Source organism: Colossoma macropomum, unplaced genomic scaffold, assembly GCF_904425465.1.
Source record: "Colossoma macropomum unplaced genomic scaffold, Colossoma_macropomum, whole genome shotgun sequence".
NCBI classification, from domain to species: Eukaryota; Metazoa; Chordata; class Actinopteri; order Characiformes; family Serrasalmidae; genus Colossoma; species Colossoma macropomum.
In genome coordinates, this window is record NW_023494796.1 from 25,658,873 (window position 1) to 25,683,204 (window position 24,332).

Sequence of the window (24,332 nt, forward strand, 5' to 3'; positions counted from 1 at the left end):
CATACAAAGGGTTCTTTGAGTGTTCATGGTTCTGTATTAAACCTATTTCTTTACTAAAATCTGCCATCTGAGACGTCAGTAGTTAAATACTGAAATCACTATTCAGGTATTTGTTACAGTTTTTATTACAGAAAGACAGAGAAAATATACCGGCTTTATCGCTAACCAGGCTAACTACTCAAGGTAACGTTAGCTATGTCCAGAAAAAAAGATATTTCTCTGTCCTGTTCACTCGAGTGTTAAACCGACAAACTTACAGCTGACACACGGTCAGCTGAGGACGAAAGACCTTGTGTAGAAAACGAGTCATTGGCATCTGATGTTGTACTGGTTAGCTGTTGTGTTAGTGTTAGCTCATCTGAAGAGGCAGCCTTTGTTACTCAGCTGACACAAAAACCTACCGATATCCCTCAGCTGTTTCTGAATGATAAAACCGTTTCAACTGTATTCCTCTGCATGCGGTGAATGTTTTGTGCTACTGAACCGTTTAGTTAAGTACACTTACAGCCCTACATTAACTTTAGCCAAAGCCGATTTGCTTGTTAATCAAATATCCGTTCATTAACTCTTACATGTTCTCAATTAGCAAAATTCATTAGAATTCACATGCTTAACTCAAACGGTGTCGAGTTTTTAAGTAATCTCAAATAGACCCACTTATTTAGGTTTTGACACTGTGTCCCAGATTCGTGGACATGGATTAGCCTAGACCAGGACTGAATTGTTACATTAACGGTAGTTTACCAATGAAAATCTTTTTTTAGTCTAAAATTTTAATCAATGAGTCGGGGAAACCGGCCCGATATGACTTATTGTAATCTATGAAGATGGAGAAGTAGTTGAAATCAGTTTCAGCAACCTTGAAGCCTGGATTTTGTCCAAACTTCTGTCTGTTTTGTCCCATAAAAACTGTGTAAATTTGAGTTTCCAATAAGCTCCTTGTTTAAAGAGTCCAATAGTAGAGGTCATTGAGTACAAAAACTCTGAGATTCAAACCAGCAACCCTCTGATGGGGATAGGCTCCTGAAATGATACACCCACTGACCAACACTGTTACACATTAAACAAATCTGTCAAATACTGTGCGCTTTTTCTTTACTAAGCAAACCAGTCAAATCTGGAGCAGCGTGCTTGTTGCACAATGAAGTGAGTGTAGCAGTCTGTGTGTCATGATTGAGGATGTGACTCAGTGTTTGTGCCAGAGAGGGAAAAGCAGTATCACCTCAATTCCTGAGCTCTAACACTGACATCAGATCAGCTGATTACTTCTGTATAAACGGTGGAGTTTTAAAGCTTCGTACCACTCCAAACTGCTTTAAAGCAGTACGGCTGGAACAGTGCAGATACACACTGCTACAGCATTCGGACATTTTAAACACATGGGTAACCAGAGGAATGTAGGGCATTAGGGTGTGGCTCAAAATGGAATTCCAACAATTAAAAAAAAAAATAAAAATCTGCATAATTACATTGTTGAAATTTAGTGCAAAGCATTTCAGGGAGGTTTGATGCTAGAGGAATTTACCAAAGGTGATGGGAACCAGATGTATTATTATTATTATTATTATTGTTATACATGTAAATACATCATTTTATAAAGCTACACTCACTAAAATTTGCAGAGAAATGTCAAAAATAATTTATTCTCTGTAAAGGATGTGTTTTCACTTAGACAATGAACAAATCATGTCATTTGACCAAGGGTGTTCAAACTTTTGCATACAACTGCAGCCTTTCTAAAAGCCTTTCTAAATGAACTTGCTTTGTCAGGACAGTTTTAGGTTCAAATTTTAGGCGGCATGTTTTCCTCCAATTTAAAATAAAAACTAAATATCTGTCACAGGTAACATCACAAAAACAAATTCATTTTAGAGTAGACTTTGCAATCATTATGAGCATATATGAACAAAAAGTGGCTGCGTGTACATATTTATGCGTGTCATCATAGCTGACCTGGGTCGGAGGGCAGGTACTGGAAGTCCATTGGCTCGCTGACCTCGCGGTCTGAGGGCCTGCGGAGCTGCATCTTCACCCGGACAGGCTCTGTTAGGTTGGTGTCGCAGTAGGGCGGCGTGCGGAACACGATGGCCACCTGCCTGTGGACGTCAGCCTGAGAGAATGAGCCTTTACTTTCCCATGAGTCTCGGAAAAAACGCACCTCAATGTCCTCTGCAAGAACAGGGAGGGGAGAAGAGGTTGTAAAAGATGAGCGAGCAAAAACAAGAAGAGTTCATTCAAACAGTCTGGCACTCGAAGTTACGGAGAAAAGTTACCAAACAAGCATTGTTAATGTTTATTAAAACAAGTATATTAATGTTTAATTCAGGCATAATTATTTGCAATGATGCACTGAACTAAAGTGCTTTTTTCACATGTAAAAATGAGGACAGTCAAAGCTAATGAATGATCAACATTAACCTATTAAATAATTAAGGCCACAAATTTTTTAATGCGTTTATGCATTTCCCTAGTTTGACCCTTCAGGGATCGTTCACTTTGTAAACACTGGAATTCCACGACTTTGACATGACATAAAATGAAATTCCCATGGCACACATTTAGAATAATGTTGGCCGGTATATCACTGTGATACCGACATACCATTTCCTGTTTTAGTGATATTTTAACAACATATTCGATGGATGGATCACTTTTTGTGCACTTTACTCAAGGTATGCAGTCCTTGATGCTCTACATTTAACCTTATTTGCTTAAATTCAGGAAGCATAAGCTCATTAACTTTACTACTGTTAAACTTTAACATCATCTGCTAGCGCGATACCGTGATATGTTTGAAAATATCATAATATTAAATTTTATCAATTAACCAACACTAATTTAACAGACAGCTGTTCCAGGAGGAAAAAAAGAGCTACATTATCTAAATATTAGTTTGATATTAAAATGTTAAAATGCAGTTTAAATGAATGTCTGCGAGTGAAACTGAAATCTGACCCATGTACGGACCAGGTTTAACACTCTGACCTCACAGAACGGATCGGTTACTTTGCACAATACATTAATGATGTTTCACAACTTCAGAGCCTATACATTTAGTTTTCCATATTCTCAAACACGTCCATCAGTTTCATTTGCACAGCGTGGTTTAGCGTCTTGTCATAATACATTATGATTAAGTGGACATCATACTCCATTTCAGTGCATTTAGCTCGAAATCAAAGGAGTTAACGCTAACAAAGACATTTATTTAGACATATTCAGTTTTCTAACTGAAGTTTAGTTTGGGAGGGATCAGTTCTATATGGTGTGGGAAGGTAATGTATTTATAGGGCTACCCAAGTTTCTCAGTGATTTTCGTTCTGTCCAAATCCACAATGTCAGTGACTTTTGATGCAATTTTTACAGTATTTACGAGATAGCAGAGAAACAGACCTCTAAAAGCTGACACAACCCAACCTGAGGTAGAAAGCACAAGCATGTTTTTATGTAACTTCGATACCTCGTTTGTGATGTAAAAAGGATGGAAGAGTTAGTTCACAACTTTTGAGTACCCAAACAGTACCACAAAGACTGTATCTCAGCAGTTAGCTCATCATTTCTTAGCTGCAGCTGCAACATATGGTGTTAGGTTAGCCACCGCGATGCAGACTGAGCACTGTGAAGCCTGAATGTCACACAAGACTCGGTAGATGGCACACCAACCCGAAGCAAACATGTTTACTTTTATAGTAGCTTCCGTCGTTGCAGTTTTGTCTATGATGTGATATGATCGTGCTCTCAGGCTCTCATACAAGCGCCTGTTGAGGTGAACCTGCTCAGCAAATCTCCCTAAAAATACATTCATTTATGGCCATTTGGAGCAAAACAAGTTCAAACATGCAAGTTAAATTTTGTGCGTTAACACATAAAATTTAGTTGTGATAACGTGACAAAAAGCGTGTATACATGGTTTGATCTCTGCCAATGGGAGGCTTAAAATGTGGACATACATAATGTATATTTATAACAGGAATTTCCACACACATTACATCGAAACTTAAAGCCCATGTGAACGTAGCCCCCTTGTTTTGTGTGAATCATTCACGATATAGTAATCCGAGTGCTCACGCTGAGCTGACCTCATAAGACGTGTGGGTGCTTCCAGACCACAAGACACACCCACTCTGTTAGTCTTCTGCTTTTTCGAGATGGTGCAGCTTACTGAGGTAGATTCAGGGATTCTGTTAAAGTTAACTATGTGCTTAATACTAATATATATATATATATTTTTTTTTTTTTTACAAAGCATATTCCGCAGTTTAACATGTTTTACCGAAGTAGAATTATGTGGTCCACTATATGGTCTATAACTACACACACTGTAACGTGCGAGGTTCCCTGAAGAACCTCTGAGTATAAATATAACGTTAAAATCTGCTTGACCATAAAGTCGTTAGCTTTGTTACCTAGTATTCATTAACAAGCCAGCAAACATTGGAGTTCAAAGCACTGGCTGCAGGTTTTTCTAATCAAGCACAGCACCTGTTTATTCAGCTTGTCTTCATGCAAATGCTTAGATTTAAGGTGTGGTCCTGCTTAGTAATGAAAAACTACAATCACACCTCCGGGTAATTTTAGTGCAGCAGAATTCATTACTACATGTTTAGGTTGGTTCGCTGGAGACTTATTATTGCCATTATTCAGTTTACTTTAGCATTAGCCTCATAAATGTGCTCTGGAAAATGCTGATGTTGGAGTAGGTTAGGTTTGTGACCTATATTTGTGTTGACATTAACTTAGTTTGGTGTTAAATATGATGATTTAGCTGGAAAGTCTTTTGGTGAAGTACTGATGTAATCATGTGTGAAAGCTGACACTTTAATCTTTTGTTTGTTTCTTCCTGTTACATGTTACTGTTCGCTCTCAAGGGAAACGAGACAATCTGTGTGGGCCTAAACATGTACAAGTGACACATTGGCAGCGTAGGGATTCGCTGGGGTGGCACATTTTCAGACAGCACCGTGTAAGAGCTTAGAGAGACTACAGTATTATACCAAACAATAATGAACTAAAATTACAATGTATTTTTTCAATCCCCAAAAATCATTTATAGTAAGCCCTGATGGTTCCGTACTGCCTTACATAATATTTACATTTTGTAAATATATGTTTTTTCAATAAATGGCGGCTTCTTTCGGGTTTAGTCACTATTTTACAACATCCTTCCTTCTTATTCTTAAACTGACCAATCACTGTTAAACACATAAACAGACTTTCTAGACAAAAACAAGTCAGTTTATACACGTAATAACAATGTAATATCAATGCAAGTTCTACAGTTCATGAAATAATTTAGGTACTTGAATGAATTCTAAATTTGGGAAATGTGTAAATAGGCTACTAGGCACCATGTTTTAAACTTTCCCTTTTTACAAAGGTCTTTATATAAAATATCACAAATTTAATTGTACAAGAAAACGTTACAGGCCTACAGAACACTAATGCTAATCGAGACTAACCATTACCATACAGAAAAGCAAATGCTACAAAGACTATAACTGTAACAGTCGGAACTAGACGATGAACAGAGCACGATATTGTAAACAAAAACAAAATAAACGTAGCTGCAAACTGCAATTCGAGGGCTGAAGCAAGAGTAAGCACAAGGCTCTCAGTCCTCCACCAGTTTGGCTCAGGTTGATTTATTCATTAGTTCACCCACAAGCACTGTCCTGTGTAACCTGCTGATCGTTTTAAAAGCCATTTAAAAGCTGATTTCTGAATGACAGGGCTGCAGTCATGAAGTCCATCACAGAAAACATACAGTGCGCTGCAGCTGGGCTTCAGTCTGCACTACTACAGATAGTTTGAACTACAATGCACTAATGCATTGTGCAATGCAATGTGAAAATGCATCAACACCATAATTAACTGTGTGTAAAGTGTAACTTAGCTCTTCTATGTTTATTTTTTTTATCCATTTCAATGCAAATATTTAGTTGTTATGATGCTTAGACACTATTCGTTTGAAAAGGAGGATTTTTAAATGGGTTAAATGGGTTTCATTTCTAACATACACACACGCACCTTTTTGCACTTTGTCGCACAGTAGAAAGATCTCGTCTCCTCCCTTGCAGCTGCCAGAGTTCCTGTTCACCCGACAGATCTTCAGCTCTGCAGTGTTTGGAGCTCCTGTACAGATGACAGATAAAAGATAGAGACAGAACAGTGTGGCATTAGTAACAAACAAAAGTTTCTCACGGTTTCACTTCAGGGCCCAAACTGTGATTGTAAATGACGAATAGAAATGGGTTGTTTGTGTTGTTTGTTCACAGCTGCTTCCTATACATGCTTCTTAGTGTGTTAATGTAATGCAATAAATAAACTACATTCAAGTGAATTTAAATGGTGTTATTTTAGTTCAACTTCAAAACAAACCTGTTTTTTTATTTGCATAAACACGTTCTAATTTCCATATCAGACACACAGAGCACTGTGTGTGGTAGTAATGGTACAGTTACAGATTTATTGATATACTGCAATATAAAATTCTACATATTAACAAATACTTCTTAAGAGTCAGAGTGGAACACCGGTCCTGTAAGTTGTGAGGTGGAGCTGCCACAAATCAGACTTCCTGCTCCAACACGCCCCACAGATGGTCAATCCGACTGACATCTGGGGAATTTGGGGGCCAGAACCACACCATGAACTCTTCATCAGGGTCCTCAAACCATTCCATAACAATGTGTTCAGTGTGGCAATGTCCATTACTTCGCTGAAAGAGGCCACTGTCATCAGGGAATGACACTGCTTTGACGTCCACAAGAATGTCCAGACCCAGGGGTTCTACTTCCTCAGCGCCACAGTAGCCCTTCTTTCAGTTCAGACCAGACGGAACAGCCTTTATTGCCCTTGTGCAACCACTGTCGGTAGGTTCTCACCACTGCTGACCAGGAGTCTTGCTGTTTCAGAGATGCTCTGATCCAGTAGTCTGGCCATAACAATCTGCCTCTTGTCGAAGTAGCTCAAGTCTTCATGCCTGGCCAATTCTACCATATCGGACGCATCAACTACAACAACCGACCGTTGTTGAAAGTGTCACTCAAGACATGCAGCAAACCATTTAATGTCATCCTCATATCCTATCAACGCTACCAATGTATGGCTAGCAAATTATGGGTCTTGCAATAGCAGTGATTGAATATATAAAATACGTAAAATATCACAGTGGTGGTGACTTCTTTTTGAGCTTGGGGTGTGCCTTGACTTCAGTTTTTTGGGTATCTCACTGTACAAGCATCCATATTTAGATGTTTTAACTCTTCCAGGTGATGGCAGTCACCAAACACTAGTACAATTAAGACCTTCATCGGTTCATTTATAACATAGCAGTAGACACACCAAGTCAATTATGAACCTAATTATCAAATAAACCCACAGAGAACAAAGATTTAGCTGCTACTGCTCTTTTTAAGGATCTGGCTGAACATTAATTGTGTAGCATAGCGTCTCGAACACCATTACTGTGGTATATAATCATACTGTTCCAACAGGGTAACCCATTTTACTTGAACAGTTACTGCACGTTTTAATGGATGCTGCCCTAGTCAGAGTTCTTATTTGTCCTCCAGACTCACTGTTGTCGTAGATGGGCTGAGAAACGACAGGCTCCAGAGGGAACAGATCTCCGCTGGGCAAAGTGATGGTTGCCTGGAAACAGAGGCGCACAGCGTTCAGGTCGTACTCCTCCTCCCATACTTTAGCCTCAGGAACTGAAACGGCGAGAGAACAGAAGATGGGTGGGGATCAGAGAGGAAAGCAAAAAAAGCAGTAATATCCTGGGGAAGTTGACATGGATAAGACCACTTTACAAAAACACACGCACAAAGAATGAAAGCAGAACCAGACAGAAAATTTGACCCGTTAATTACTGTCCAAAGTACATTATGTCTAATACGATATTTACTTAATTTGACACAAGCAGTTTATTTAATACGTTTTAAACAGACTTTTAAACTGACATTTAATTTTAATTCAACGTTTGATTATTTTCACGTTTTTCATTGATATATATTTTCACACAAGAATCTGCAGCAAAACTTTTTATACTTTTGGAAACAGTGATTCCACACTTGTGAATGGTAGTGCATATGCAGTCCTACGCTATGGTCTGGGCATCCGTGGTCAAACTACATGTCATATCAGGTGCTGTTGTCCCCTAAAGAAGATGGGCTACTTATTTGAAATTAGAAAATGACAGCCAAATTGATCGATGGGTGCAATCATAGCATAAGACCATAGACTATATACACATTAGCAAATAAACAGAAATAGTGCAATAAAATATGCAAAAATTATATTTTTCTGTTCCCTGTAGAGGATGTGTTAACGTACTGGCGCTTAGAAAAATCAACAAAACATATAAATTCACCAAGAATGTTCAGAACACACACACACACACACACACACACACACGCAAAAGTCTTAGGCAGCCAAGAAAGTTGTTTAGTTAATTTTTTTTTTATTATTTATTATGTGTTGTTTAGCAGAATCGAGTAAATACAACACAGGTTTGGTTCCTGACTGCACTCCACCACATGGATCTGTTCAGTTCCATTAACAGCACCTGATGTGATTTGATTCAATGAAGGATTAATTAAATGAAGTAAACACTGGATGGTAACTGTCACTACTGGTCATCCTCAAGGAGAGCTTTGGAAATGATTAAACTAACTTCAAGAAACAACTGACTGTTTATTTGTAATTATCCTAATATTGAAGTCTGTTGTTAAGTTAGTTTTTACAGTTCCTAAATTAATAATGTAATAAAACACCCAGTAATACCTTTTGGTGTGTAGTTTATGATGAAGCTAAATTGTTTATATTTGTTATACATATTAATTACTGTATATAAAACAGCAAACATTTGAACAGTATGTATATTTGTCAGACTTCATCGCAATTATCACTGAACCAGTATTGAACTGATTAATGTCCATATTTGACATTTTAGCTGTAGTCCTCATGTTCTCAGAGCCTGCCAGACCACAAACCTGAAGAAAATTTTCAAAATCAGTCAAATCATACAACTAAAAAGTGAATGTTCATCTCTTATCATACCACTTTTGGTTTCATGGGAGAGCTGATTTATAATAAAAATAATGGAAAATAATAATAATAATAACAAATACAAAAATTTGATTCTGAATAAATGTGTGAAATTGGTTCTGTTAGACGTTAATCTAAAGTACAACTAGAAAAAATACCACTTTAAGCCGCCCAGTTTGTGTTTTTTGTTGCATTCATGGTTCTAAGCACAAAGGGTAACCGTTCTGGTGGCTTTTCTACATGGACACAGTCCAACATCTCAACACGGTTAGCTAACCATGCTTGGGCCCACAGAACTATTCAGTTTGATGCAGCCATTTGCTGACTGGTTCTACACTTACGAGGGAACTGTCCTACAGCATCCTGCCTTGCTTTAAATCCACCATGCAATAAATGCTGATCTAATAACAATCTCTAAATGTTAAACAGAGCTGCTAAGCAGGAGAGAGTAGCTGGTTAGTACTAGCTTAGCTAGTACTAAGCTCTGCTTACCACAGAACTGGTTCAGTTCTGACTAATAAAAGCTTTGCTGACACATCTGGATAATAATGACCGAAATCTGACGAAGTGAAGTCAAGTGAACGGGTGCTGTTCACTTTTCCTTATAATACTGAATGTAGCTGATGGACATAAATGAGTTAATATAACACTGCATTATGAACAGCTGGATTTTCTGTGTTGTTATTGTGATGAATTACATAGAGCTCAGTATGACTCAGAGGCGGAGGCGCAAGTGCGTGCGTGTATCTCACTATTAAAAGGGTTGTTCTGCGTCTGCATGCGGCAGGAAATAGCTTCAGCCACATCCTTCTTCTTCACGCACTGAATACCAAGGTTCTGGAAACTGTGACAGAGAGAGAGAGAGAGAGAGAGAGAGAGAGAGAGAGAGAGAGAGAGAGAGAGAGAAATGAGCAAGCAAATACCATATATAGGCAGCTTCATGACAGAGTAAAAGCAAAAGCAAACTGAAAGCATGCGGGGTGTTTCTAAGTGGCTGTATGTGACGTGTAGAAACAGACACATGGGGAAGGAACCAGATGGGGCTTGTGAAAAAAGAAATACTAATTTTGGTACAATTTCTTTGATTCAGCCAAAAACATTAACTAGGTTTGAGTTCATAAAGCGCCTCAGCAGAAGTGCTGACCCAGTTTTACTCTTCGGCACACTGAAATGATACTAATACAAATGCTAAAACTACTACTACTACTAATAATAATAATAATAATAATAATAATGATAATAGTAACAAAAAGAACAACGATCCCTACCTGGTTATGCAAATATCTGACTAAGTGCTCCACTGCATTCCTATTCAATATCAATTATCAATATTGATCATCAATACCAATAATCAATAAATAAATTACTCAGACATCAGAAAGAGCACTTATATCACAGCACAACACTGGACAGTCATTTGAAAATATACAGTAAAAATAACTAAGTATTGAGATTCCTGACCCAATCCAGTGATTCGGGAACAGAGCTGATGCTAGCATTATCCGAAAACTGCATCAGGGAGGCGTCTTATCAGAAGCTAATAAAGCTGTTTAAATGTCTGCAGTGCGGAACTCTTTTACAGAATAAAATGCTTCGATTGTGTTTCGCCATGCCATCCATATTTAACCTGTGAGTTACGACTGGTTAAAAACAAAACGTGGAAACGATTTGTTTAACCAGCGGTGCCACTTAAAACTGCTGTTGGCCAAAAGAGCTCATCCAAAACTAGGAAAATACCACTGCATGTTCATTAAAGGCTATAAATGACTCTTTTTAATGAAACTAAAAGCAAAACCAACAACCAAACCACCAGCAACAACGTAAGAATTTTCATAAAATATACACCAACACTTCTACTATGGTAAAACTAATTAACTAACTGTAATAAGAACTGAAATAGGGCTACAGGGAACTGAATAACTCTCCAGCAGGTGCACAGCAGTTCAATTTAAGTTACAGAACTATGTGCTTACCGGATGAGCAGAACAACATTTTATCACAGATTACTGGTTGGTGAGGACGCTCCTGATAAAACATGATTTTGCAATGCTTAGTATCAAGAGCAGGAAAAATCCAAAACAAATAAGACCAAATATGGGCTACAAGCTCTGCTACTCGGTTACATGATTTTGTGATTACTAGATGGTTCACAAGATAGAACAAGCCTATACAATGTGCTTAAAATGTATGCATTCATTCATTCATTTATTATTTTATTTTGCAGTCCTTTGCTGAACTTTCCAGACACTGGGCCTCTTTACTTTAGTAGCTATGTTCCATCCTGTCCAATCATTGAGCTTCCTGCCAGTGTACTTGGCAATTGTGGCCAAATCTCCACTTAAATCCTGAGACCTGCCCTCACAATGTAGTTCACAAGTTCAGCTATTGACACAGTGATTACTCAAAGAGGCTGACATAACATGTTCACTCATAAAGGGCTGGATAAAAAGCCAAAAAGGACAGAATCAGTTGTATTCGACAAAGCAAAAACACATACAATGTAGAAAGCACCTAGAACTCGTACTAAGAACCTCTAGACTAATAACAGACATGAAAACTCATGAGCAGTGAAAAAGGTGACCAATACCCTGTAGGATCGCCCTACCGCAGCAGTGCTCCTCTGACAACACTGTATTGATTTTACCATGAAACTTAGGAGCACCTTGAGACTCAAATACAAGAAGAACTGCTGTGGAAATACTAAGCTTGTTGAGTTCAATTAATTAACGATGTTAATACAAGTCATTTTCGAAGTATTCTGACTCATCTGTTCAAAGCCTAATGCTATCGATTATACTCAGAGAACATCATAAACCTCTCTTTAGTTGTGTTCGACTGCCTCCATAACGGCACAGAGCGCTTGGACCCCAATGACTGCCCGAATGAAAGTCTGAAACAACTGGACACCTGTAAAATGAGCTGTAAAAATGATCTAAACCATATCCAGCCATCTCAGACACCAGGTGTTGTGCCGAATTCTGACCCCTCTTTGTGTGCACGCACTAGGCCCGGGTGATATCTAACGTAAATATCATCCATTCAAGCTTGGTATGTTTTATTAGTGATAGAGACACTTTTACCAAACTAAAATATTTAAAAAGTGGTATTGCCTAAGTATCAGGACTAGTTAGGTTAGATAGTGTTTGCATAATGTGGACAGCAAATATGTCTTGGCCAATTCATTACATCTAGGGTAGGTGAAAAATGAGTTTTTGTCGCTGAAATACTCATTTAATCCACAGGGAAGCTTGCGTTAGACGCAGAAGACAAGAAGTTCACCTCTCTCATACACAAAAAAAGGACATAAACACGCACCTGTGAACCCGTCTCTCCGGAAGGTCGGCCTCGTAGTATCCATGCTTACAGTCTTTACCCACCAGCTCGTGAGGGTGGGGCTTGTAGGGCTGGTTTTTGGTAACCAGGGAGATCCTCACTCTTAAAGGGCCACTGTAGTTATGCACCTGTCGAAACAAGCACAGGAAGTGTAGATTACTATCTGATCTCTCACTGGTGGCTGCATGTCAAAAGTTCCTCGAGTCCTGCTGTTATGTCATCGCAGTACTGTGGAGAGGTCGTTATATTGGACTTTGCTTAAATACTAATTTTAAAAAACAAACAAAAACAAAAAAGACGGTTTAAGACGGTTTATATACATTATAATCACAAACGCTTACGTAATAATACGTAAAGGATGAAAGAAAGAAGGCAGATTTATTTTGGACACATTCTTATTAAAGGAACAGTTCATCAAAGAAAAACATAAGCACACTGACTTCTGTAGTGGATACCTTCTCAATTTATCAGCCCTGTAAGTGCTAGCCCTGCCCCTAGAATTCACACCTTAGACTAACCTCAAACCACAACTATTGCTACAAACTCATTTCCAAAAAAGTTGGGACACTGTGCAGAGTAAAAGATAAATAAAAAGAGAATGCAAGAATATGCAAATCATGAAAACTATATTTTTTAAAGGGAAATAATACAAAGAAGTTGGGATGGGGTTATGTTTACCACTGTGTTTCATCACCTCTTCTTTAAACAACACCCTGTAAGCGTTTGGGAACTGAGGAGACACTGCTGTAGTTTTGGAAATGATATATTTCCCATTCATGTTTGATATAGGATTTCAGCTGCTCAACAGTTTGAGGGCTCATTTGTCGTATTTCTCATTTCATAATGTGCCAAATGTTATCAGTGGTGACAGGTCTGGACTGCATGGCAGGCCAGTTTAGCACCTGGACTCTTTTAATATGGAGCAATGCTGTTGTAATATATAAAGAAATAATCAAGGCCTTCCCTGAAAAAGACGTCGTCTGGATGGCAGTAAATGTTGCCAAAACCTGTATATCTCATTCAGCATTAATGGTGCCTTCACAGATGTGCATGTCAACCATGCCATGTGCACTAATGCACCCCATACCATCATGAATACTGGCTTCTGAAATGTGCACTGATAACAAGCTGAGTGGTCTTTAGCCCAGAGGACATAGTGTCCATGATTTCCAAAAAGAATTTCAAATGTGGATTTGTCGGACCACAGGACACTTTTCCACTTCCACTCAGTCCATTTTAAATGAGCTTGAGCCCAAAGAAGGTGGCAGCACTTCTGGGTCCTGTTTATATATGGTTTCTTCTTTGTGTTTTATAGTTTTAACTTGCATTTGTAGATGCAGTGATGAACTCTGCGCATAGACAGTGTTTTCATCTGCAGAATCATGTCTGTTTTTAATGTATTGCCACCTCAGGGCCTGAAGATCTTGGATAGCCAATACTAGTTTTTGGCCTTGTCCCTTGCATACAGAGATTTCTTCAGATTCTCTGAATCTTTTAATGATATTATGTACTGCAAATGATGAAAAGCAAAAGTTCTTTGCTATTTTATGTTGAGAAACGTTATTCTTGAATTGTTGCACTATTTTCCAGTGCAGTCTTTCACAGAGTGGTGACTCCTCATCTTTACTTCTGAAAGACTCAGCCTCTCTGAGATGCTCTTTTATACCCAATCATGTTACTGACCTGTTGCCAATCAACCACCAGGTGTTTTTTTTTTTAGCATTACACAACTTTACAAGCCATTTAGTTGCCTCCGTCCCAACTTTTTTGGAACGTGTTGTTCGCATTAAATTAAAAATGGGCAAAAATTTTTGGAAAGACAAAATTTCTCAATTTCAACATTTGATGTTGTCTTTGTACTATTTTCAATTAAATATAGGGTTTAAATGATTCGCACATCACTGCATTTTGTTTTTATTTGAATTTTGCACAGCATCACAACTTTTTTGGAAATGGGGTTGTAGAACAAAACACGAGGATCACCAAGACAGCCTTAAGACAGTCTAAGCAAACCTAAGTTAAACTCAGAGCCTACCTTCCCAAGCAGAAGACGATTCAAAGTCACATGCTACTGAAGATTGTACACTTGACACTTGGAAACCAAAGTATACTCAACATTCCTGTCCATAGCCACTTATACCGAAGGACTATCTTGTTCAACAGCGGCTTTGGACTGAGAATTAACAAGCAGATTCAACATTTGGCTCGAAGCAAACCTCAATAGTGCCAACACTGCGAATAATAAATGGAGACTAACAAAGTCAAGTTTGCATCCACAAAATGATATCATACAATTTTGTGAACCAAAAGCATTTTAAGCATTTTGGCTGCAGTATTCCAGTAATCATTCAAACAATAATACATTTTCTATTTCAGATTCTTTTAGATATCAGATCTTGGTCATTCTCTTCGTAAGGAGCCCCAAACTGTAAAGAGTTGTCACAGGTGCCACAGTCTCAGAACCCACATAAACAATGCCATCTGTAAGCATGGACAAAAATTACAGACAATATTCAGGCTTCAAGATGGCTACTACTACAGTTTTCAGCTATGTGATGTGCTTTAAAACAACAGTATGTCATATAGAGCCAGAAACCATATATGTAAGTCTATTTAACAAATGCTTAACAAATTTGCCATTATTTGAGACACATATGTGACAATTTAGACATGAAGTAAGCACAATGCTAACAGACGGTCATACTCGTCCCATTACTAGTTAGCTACATCATCTTTGTCAATTTATACAGCAACATTCAGACCTTAAACATGCCTGGGCTGACTGCATAAAGCTGTGGTAAGGGCAAAATAGTGTACATTTGACTTTCTGACATTTGGCAAATGATTCATTAAAGTTTGCCCTGTAGCCCTTTTATTAAAACTCAATTCTCTACAGTTGCCATTCACCATGCAGACAACTGATAGCACTGATATTATACAAAATATCAATATCAATCTTTCTTTTCTGTCAAGCACCACAAGATTTTTTTGGTTTTACTGCTTTGCCAAATATTGCTCTTAATTACAGGCTTTACAAATAGAACATTTAAGTAATTAAGTGATATTACAAGATAATTACAAGCTCATAATTATATGGTAACTACATTACAAGCAGAAAAAACACAAGATACAGGGTTTCGCTCTGTATCGCTCACTTGTGGTACTTCATAACTGAGTTTAGATCATGATTATGTTATTTATTACGACAATTTCACAGACGACACTCATTTGTCTACATTTACATTATCATCCAAACTTAGTACCCATCTGAAATCAAACCTACAGTCTTCCGTTTGCAGCTTAATAGCCTCAGTAACCCCCAGCACAACCGATTTGTTTATGACGTTCAGCAGAAACAGGAAGGACAGGACTCTCTGAATCTGATCACGCACTGGTTAACATTGTATTGACACTTGTAAGCCAATGAATACTCTGTATTTAACACTCCTGTCCACAGCTACTTCTACAGGAGGGCCATCTTATTCAACAGTGGCTTAACTAGACCAGAGTAACTAACAGGTTCGACCCCGGGCTCAAAGCAAACATCATTTAACAGTGTTAAAGTTGCTAAAAATAAATGGAAGCTAGCAAGAGCTGGCTTGCATCTTGCAAATGAGATCATACTTACAATATAGTGAACCACAAGTCTTCCAGCAAGCATTCAAGCAGTGAATGGGTAAAAGATTAATGATTAATAAATACAGTCCCAGTACTATTACAGTTTCAAATGTTTGGACACATCGAAGGAATTTCCTTATTTCTACTATTCTCCACATTTTAGACTCTTAGGTAGAAACACCAAAACTATTACTCATATTGAATTATAGAATGAGCAAATAATCTTCTATTTTAGGTTCTTTCAGAGATGAAATCTTGATTGTTCTCTCAAGTCGCTTGGTGAGGAGCCACCTGAGATTTATTTATATTTATTTTTGGGCCTGCTCAATTGGATGTAGTGCACAGCAGTTTGTAAAACATTGACTGAAAATCACTGTAATTGTAGTAGTTTTATTATTATTATTATTATTATTATTGTAAATTTTGAATATGGCACTACAGGTTCTACTTTGTCTGTTCCAACTTCTTCCAACTTGCCCGAATTGTTTCAAAACTAAATAGTGTGATGCATATTGTGTTTGGTGAAAACACTGTATCGTAGTATATTTTTGCCACGCCGCCCACTCTTACGCTTCACCAATCAGTGGTCTGTACTATTTTTAGCTTCACCCATACACTCCGTATCAGCACACTCTGTACTCTGGGTCCTCGGGTAAAGTACAGCTCACTGGGCAGTGGAAATGACGACAAAAAGCCTGATCATGGACTCGTAACCATGATGTACTGCTCTTCCTGGAGGAAAAACACCAGACAACATCTTCCTAAACAACAACGTCTGTCCTGTACAGGATGAAGCATGAACAGTCATAATGAGCTAAAATGGCGTGGGAAAGATCTAGAAACATTTCCATATTTCTGTTACCGCTGCCTGATTGAAAGAACATTTATAGCACAAGAATCACTTCCTCAGAAATCAACCCCAGAGAGACACCAGGCTACAGATGGAAAAAAAAAAACTAAGGTCTCTGTATGAATGAAGAGCTGTACTTTCATATAAACATCCAAAAAGTGTGCTAAAGAATGGAGGGGAAAATGACTCATTCAGAAAACAGGTTAAAAAAACTGAACCCTCACATGGGCTTTGTAAGCAAATATGTTCACATAAACAAGATATCTGCACACTGGACTGCACAAGAAACAGTTCAGTAAAAAAAAAATAATAATAATATATATATATATATATATATATACATAAATAAATAACACACAAATACACACACACACAAAATGGACACAACAGCTGATGTTCGATAAAGCTGTTCAACAGCATGATGACCATATTAAAAGCAAAAAGTTGCCTTCAACTACATGTTTATCACATAAACTCATAACATGATAATGATGAAAACACAATTTATCACACAGCGCCAACTTAAATCATCCAACTACATGCGCATCATGATCAAGGCATTCTACGACTGAGAGTGTTTACAGGTACTTAGTAACCTGACCGTGCAGAAAAATCTGATTTTGCCCGTAACAGGGTTTGAACACTTTTTAAACAGTGGACTACCCAGACTTTTCCATGACCGGTATACTGTGATACTGACCCGCCATTTCTTGTTTTAGCGATAATTTTAGCAATATATTTGATAGATAGGACCATTTAACACTGTGCACTTTACTCATGGTATGGGGTCCTTGATGGTTTACATTTAACTCGTTTGCTTCAAATCCACAAAATTCAGGAAACTCAGGAGTTTATTAACCCCTTAAATGGTCTGTGAAGACCAAGCTACTCTCGTAAGAGAGCTTCACGCAGTTTCCTCTGTGATATGGTACGACAGAGGGATCATACAAGCAGCCGTAGAGGCGAACGTGCTCAGCAAATCTCAATTCAAAGTTCATTCATTTTGAATTAAGCAGCGCAGGGTCAGAGGTGCTGTGATTGCATCACTTCTGGCGCGCGCACCCTTGTGCTTCTTACAATGTGTCAGGTATAAACCTAGCTTGACTCACAGTGAAGAAGCCAGTCACACAGGTCGTGGCGTGAGAAGCAGCAGCGCTGTGTTTCTCCTCTTACGTTCGGCTTGTTGATTCGTCTTCTACACTGTTCGAATATCAAAACATCTACAAAACACACGTCCTGAATGTTACATCTTAGCTAGCTGAGATCATTTACGACACGTTAGTAAAGCGCGTCTACATGCAGATACTTTAGTCTTGGGTCTTGGTGCTTTTTGTGATCTAGACTCTTCAGTGCTTCAAATGTGTTGAGATGAACTGCATGGGGGAAATTTCAGGAAATTCCATGATTATTCCAGCACTTATTTTCCACTTTTTCAAGCCTGGAAAACCAAATTTCTATATTCCATGACTTCTTCAGCATTTTCATGATCGTATGAACCCTGCAGTAATTCATTCTATGCATTTATATGCACTTTGCTAATCAGATCATGGGCAAATTGTGGGACTACACAAGGCAGGCAATAATCAGATTTCTGATTTGCAACCCACCAATAAACTCATTGAATAATATGTGACAACATATTACAAACATGTAACACTCAGGCCATGCCGCTGCTTTTCTTTTTTTTTTTATTTTTTATATTGAGTCAAATATTGACCCTAGAAGACAAAGAACATTTAAATTAGTCATTTCGTCAAGCAAGTAGTTGGACAATGTTTTGTTGCCATCTTGCGGGTGCTGTGTTAAGCACTGCTTACTGTTTGCAGGACAGCGCTGTTTTCACACACACACTGACTAAGCAAAAATGAAAGAAATCAGAGTAAAGGCACACATGCCTGGAAAACACTGATTACTGAGCTAAAATCCAGCTCTTAATCAGATTTCTAGAAATCCAATAAATCTAAGAAATCTGAATATCCTGTTTACGTGACCACTTATAGACAAGGGCTGAAATTCGATGACGATTGTATTATTGGTGTCTGATTCAACTGATATTATTGGCAATCTACTCCAGCCTACTAAAATGTAATGGAAATGCAAAGCATGTACACACACTTCCACTGTGATAACTGCATTGCCTCAAAGTGCATTAAACTCTTAAGTAATCTCAAAAAGATTTGTTTCTGATTCGGTATTAGTATATAAACTGGATATCAACCAAAGTACGACTTCAGAACAGTAGCTGCCATCATTTTAGCTCTGCCACATTAGTTTGTCTATTTCTCTATCGACAACAGTATGCAATATAATACAGTGTCAGAAAACACACAAGTCTATTTGAGATTACTTAACAATTTCAGACTACATGACAAGTATGATCATTTAGGCATGCAGAATGCAAACTGATGTCCATTAGCTTCCATTACTTGATACCTACTTTAACCTTGCAGTTCCACCGCAAAACTTCCGACCCCAAACATGCTTTGGCTGATCGACTACATTCGGGGTAAGAGGGGGGAAAACTGTGTAAACCTGATTTTTTGGGCTAAACTTTTTGCCAAACTATTCCTTAAATTTGCTTTTGAACCAATGTCCAGCTAGCCGAAGAGAAGCTCTATAAGACACAATTTCATAGAAGTAAAACGTAAATGTCTCCCAGATTGTGACCTTCCTGGCTACACAAAACGTGACATCCTAGACATTGCTGCAATAAAATATCTACCATGTGCAGCATCCACAGTTTGTATTACGCTTTTATTCCCTGGCCGTAATAAAGAAGGGAAAAAAAGTGGTGTACATTAATCCTCCTGAGCAATAACACACTAAAGCTGGTGGGACCTGGCTGGAATCAGTCTCAGCTCAACAATGCAAGTGTTTCTGGAAGGGCGTGTCCGAGTTCGTGTGTATTTGTGCGGTTTATGGGAAAGTTGTGAATGTTTTACAGTGCACTGTGTGCGAGTTACAATCTGTGTGGCATCGATTTCTGACTCTCACAGTCAGAGGTGTGGCCTCTTTATGCCTGCAGTAAACGTACCTGGGCAGGAAGCACCCTCTCTCATGACATGATAAACTCTAATTGGCCTTTTAAAGCGCCTAGAGTGTGTGCATGTGCATGCTGTTTGTTTTCTACGGCGATTTTGTAAAATGACATCAAATATTAAAGGAATATGATACAACTTATCAGCCTAACCTCAGCCTGTCTCATCTTTAGAGCGCGGTCAATTACCAACAACGATAACTTCAATATATATCCCTGTACGAAGAAAAGAACAGAAAACCTGTTGACTTATAGCAGGAGTCAAAGGGCAATTGCTGTATTCAGTCAATAAACATTATTTTGTAGAAAAAATTTAATTCTTAAATACATTTGAGGAGAAGTAAGTTGTAATGTGTACGACTGATGGGAATATCTTTAAAGAGGGAAGAATTTGAGGTAATCTGCTAGTTATGTTGTAGAAAACTGGGGTCTGACTTACTGCCCAGACAAACAGCCCCTGCTACACTAATAAGAGTTCTTGGGCTAGACTCCTAATGCTAAATGCGTGTACCTCTGTAACAGTTTAAACTGTAAGTTGCATGTAAATGTAACACCGCTAGCATCCATAGCCGACAGCCAACGATTACCACAGATTCGGCTGTGTAACTTCAGTAGCTTTAAACTTGCATGAAACTAAACTGCAGTTGAGTTGCATAATGTAATGCATCCTGCAACTCTGCTACAACAGTTGTGAGCGTCTCAACTTCATGAAAGTTTCCTGAAACAGCCAATCAAAATGACAATAATGCATAAATGTGATCGCGTACTTTAAAATGAATAGAAGTTTAGTCTGCAGATGAAAAGGTGACCCACCTACATAAATTTACACAGCACTCAAGATTCATTTGGGAACCAAAGGATAAAAATTATTACAGAAAAGGAGACCGAGATGTGGTCCTTGATGAGTGAGACATCAAGTAGGCTATAACCACAATGGCCACTTAAATTTTCAGAAGCTTAATATACACACACACACACACACACACACACACACACACACACACCTCACAAAAAACTCAAATATGCAGTAAAGAAGCCTAGATAGATAAAAGACAGATATAAAAAAAAGAATATACAACTATGACATCTGGAAAAAAAGTACAGAGACAATGAAATGCAGCAAATGTGTAAATTACACCTCCCAGATAACTTTGTACCAAGAATAGTATGGTTTAAAAAAAATAAAATTGCTAATTTGGTTAACCAGTGGAGTAACTGTACTGAGCACAAGTTCTTAACTGAGTTGTGTACAACTTTGTTTTTGAATTGCTTTGTGTAAAAAAATGCACAGAAATTATGTTGCAGGCAACTCACCGCCTGCAACAAGTTGCATGAAATTTTCCCAGTGTAAAACCTGTCCTAGAATAAGCAACAGTAACACGAATTGCTTTTTCACTGCGCTGTTCTACAAAGTTGGATAAAGTTATTGTCCACAAAAACTGACGATACAAAGAGATGTGGTAGATAGACATTATTCTGAAATATGGTGGAGTATTTCTTTAAAATTAGATGCTTCTCTTTAGTTGAGGATTTCCTCTTGTCTCCAGAGGCTGTTTTGCTACCAGCCTCTTTTACAACCTGCATAATGACAGTAATAGCCGTACCTTGATGGCTGGGTGTGTTTTGGTGGAATCATTGCTTTTCTCTCCTGGAATACTGCCCGCTGACCTCCCCTCGCATTTATAGCGGAAACGCATCCCCCTCGCCTTGGGCTGCTCGATTATCTCTATGAATGGGTTGCCTGGAGGGACAAAATGCAATTTGATGGATAAAAACACTGCAACATAATTTATTGATGCCAAAATAAATATAAATATGGGAACAAATAGCGCACACTACTCAAGCAAAAGGTAACTGTGCTGCATTATTTATACCAAAACTATTAGGAAACCTAATTTCAAGACTAATTCTGTTCCTGAAGCATAAAGTACTGTGTACTGTATTATACACTATATGACCAAAAGTATCCAGACAGCCTTCCTAATGAGCAAATTCATCTATAACGGGTGTTTAATTGCACGCGCAGCTTGTATGACCTCCACAGAAAAGCACTGACTAATAGAAAGGGATGCTCTAGAGCAGCCACACATGAGCCATGCCCAATGCCAAGCCATGGGCTACAGGAGTATGAAGCCCCCGTTGGACGTAGCGTTGATGAAGCTCCATCCAATACCTTTAAGATGAGTTGTAGTGATCCAGAACTGACCACACTACAACAGTACCTGACCTCACTAATGCTCTTCTGGCTGAATGCAATCAAATCCCCACAGCAATGTTCCAACATCTAGTTTAAGGCCTTCTGAGATTTTTTTTACTGCAGCAACAGGGGACAATCTATTAATACTGGATTACCAGGTGTCTACAAACTTTTGGACATATAGTGTACCCACAACCACGGCAAAGTAATTTTTATTCATGTAAAAAAAAAATATATATATATATAATAATAATAACTAAAAATAAAAACACAAACAAGAAAAAACACTAAAGACAATGGCACAAAGTTCATAAAAACAGACACAAAGTCAGGTCTTACCTTGCCCCATGGTGGGCTGTGCCCAGCCAAATAATCCTAGAAAGTGTGAAAGAAAATAAAGACAGAATGAGAGAAGCTACTGATGAGCTAATGATGTGCAACACTGCTTGAGCTAATTCCTTTCCCCAGAAGCTCTGACCACAGGTCAACAAAGTTACTCAAGTGCACTGGAACGTTCACCCCCAACAACATCCCACCACCCACTTCAAAACAAAAGAGACAATCTGTGTCCTACCCACTCCTAGAATGCACTGAAAACCAAAAGAACCAACAAGAAAACATGTGATTCCAGATGCTGGAAGATCTCCCACATGCCCTAAAACTGCTTCTCTGGCTAGCAAACGTTTTGGGACACCTAATGAGAATGTTTTGCAGTAACAGGACATGTTAAATACATAGATGGTTAAGGCGAGTTTACACTGTACTTTTCATCATGATAGTTTTACTTTGATCACAAGCAAAAATCGGTGGTCTTTGAATGTTTAATGTGACAAAGCTTCACGGTGGCTGATTTAGTGGACCTGGCAGTGTGACCACTGCTATGACACACATCTAAAATCCCCCAACAGGGAGCGGCTTGAAATGATGTGAGAGACAGGGAGGGAGTGAGGGAGGGGGAGAGGGAGAGGGAGAGGGAGAGGGAGAGGGAGAGAGAGAGAGGATAAGCTAAGGTAAAACTCAAAAGTTATGTTGGTTCACATACATTAACATTGCCCAGCACTCAGCTAACATATAGACTGACCCGCCTTGAAATGGCAGCATTAAGTACCACATCACAGACAAGCTCACTCTGGAGAACAGACATTCCACGCTGCCCTTGCCACGAGCTATGGAATGCTCCAAACTCTCACTCCTTGAAGTTTATTGGTTGTTTTTACAGGCAAAACATAACACAGAAGGCACTTTTGGTTGCACTGCTTTATTTTTTGGATAAAAAAAAATAAATAAATAAAAAAACTCCTCATAAACCTGCTCTTCATACCAAGTATACTTTGGGCATTTAGGATAAGTTTACCCAAAGCATTAGCAAAGAGCTGCTTTATACTAACTAAACTCAGGATTAACCAATGATTTTTGCAAAAATTTTATCAACACGTTCCCAAACTCTTCCAGTATGTGAACATGCACACAGTCCAACAGTGTACAAATAATGTACCAATGTATTCAAATATATTTTTATATAATTAGATATTCCACCACGCACAGTAATGACAGAAATGATACGATGAAAACAGCAAGGTGAAAACATTAATAAACAATAAATGATCCAAAACATCTAATGACATACAAATCCGTGAAGCGCTCCATATTATTTATTTATTTTTTTTTAAGAATTTAAGAAGAATTTCTGGGATTAATGAAGTGATCTATCTATCTTATCTATTTAATGAGCCTCAGAAGGCCTACGCTTGCACATTTTACCATCAAATTTCACAATCGGTCTGTTTCTCCACACTGCTCGCCCATTCATGTCTAATAACTATTACTGGTAAATATAAATGTCTGCAGCCTGGAATATTCTGGCCCTCGACCCTCGACCTCATTCTGAAACAATGCATTCCAAACCACAGAGACAAAACAGACTTCATGTACTTCCCACCAACTCCATCCAACACGTGATGTCATTTACTCATCGCTTTTGTTTATCAGTGTGGAGCAGTTGAAAATGAAAAGAAACCAAAAACAAGAATGATTGTTATCAGAGCTGCACAATATGGACATAATATACAATGTCTGACAAAACTGATATGAGAAGCGACAAATTATGAATAAAATTATGGACAGTCTCCCTGATTCTATGTGCATTTTTTTCTGTAAACATTACAAAATTACATAAACACAATTTATAATTGTGCAAACCTAAACAAATGTGTTTATCACAGAAACCCACAAAAAATATTTCATTA

The 24,332-nt window shown here is 38.2% G+C and overlaps 1 protein-coding gene across 1 annotated transcript in view; it reads right to left on the bottom strand.

Annotated features, from left to right (window-relative positions):
• Nucleotides 1-24,332, bottom strand: part of rela (v-rel avian reticuloendotheliosis viral oncogene homolog A) — a 35,746-nt gene that overhangs the window by 5,138 nt on the left and 6,276 nt on the right. The window contains exons 2-8 of the mRNA XM_036583191.1: nt 22,426-22,461; nt 21,494-21,630; nt 12,367-12,512; nt 9,804-9,895; nt 7,581-7,715; nt 6,028-6,132; nt 1,954-2,169 (exon numbers count right to left, since the gene is read on the bottom strand). Of these exons, the coding sequence (XP_036439084.1) occupies nt 1,954-2,169; nt 6,028-6,132; nt 7,581-7,715; nt 9,804-9,895; nt 12,367-12,512; nt 21,494-21,630; nt 22,426-22,461 (867 nt within the window). The remainder of the gene's footprint in view (nt 1-1,953; nt 2,170-6,027; nt 6,133-7,580; nt 7,716-9,803; nt 9,896-12,366; nt 12,513-21,493; nt 21,631-22,425; nt 22,462-24,332) is intronic.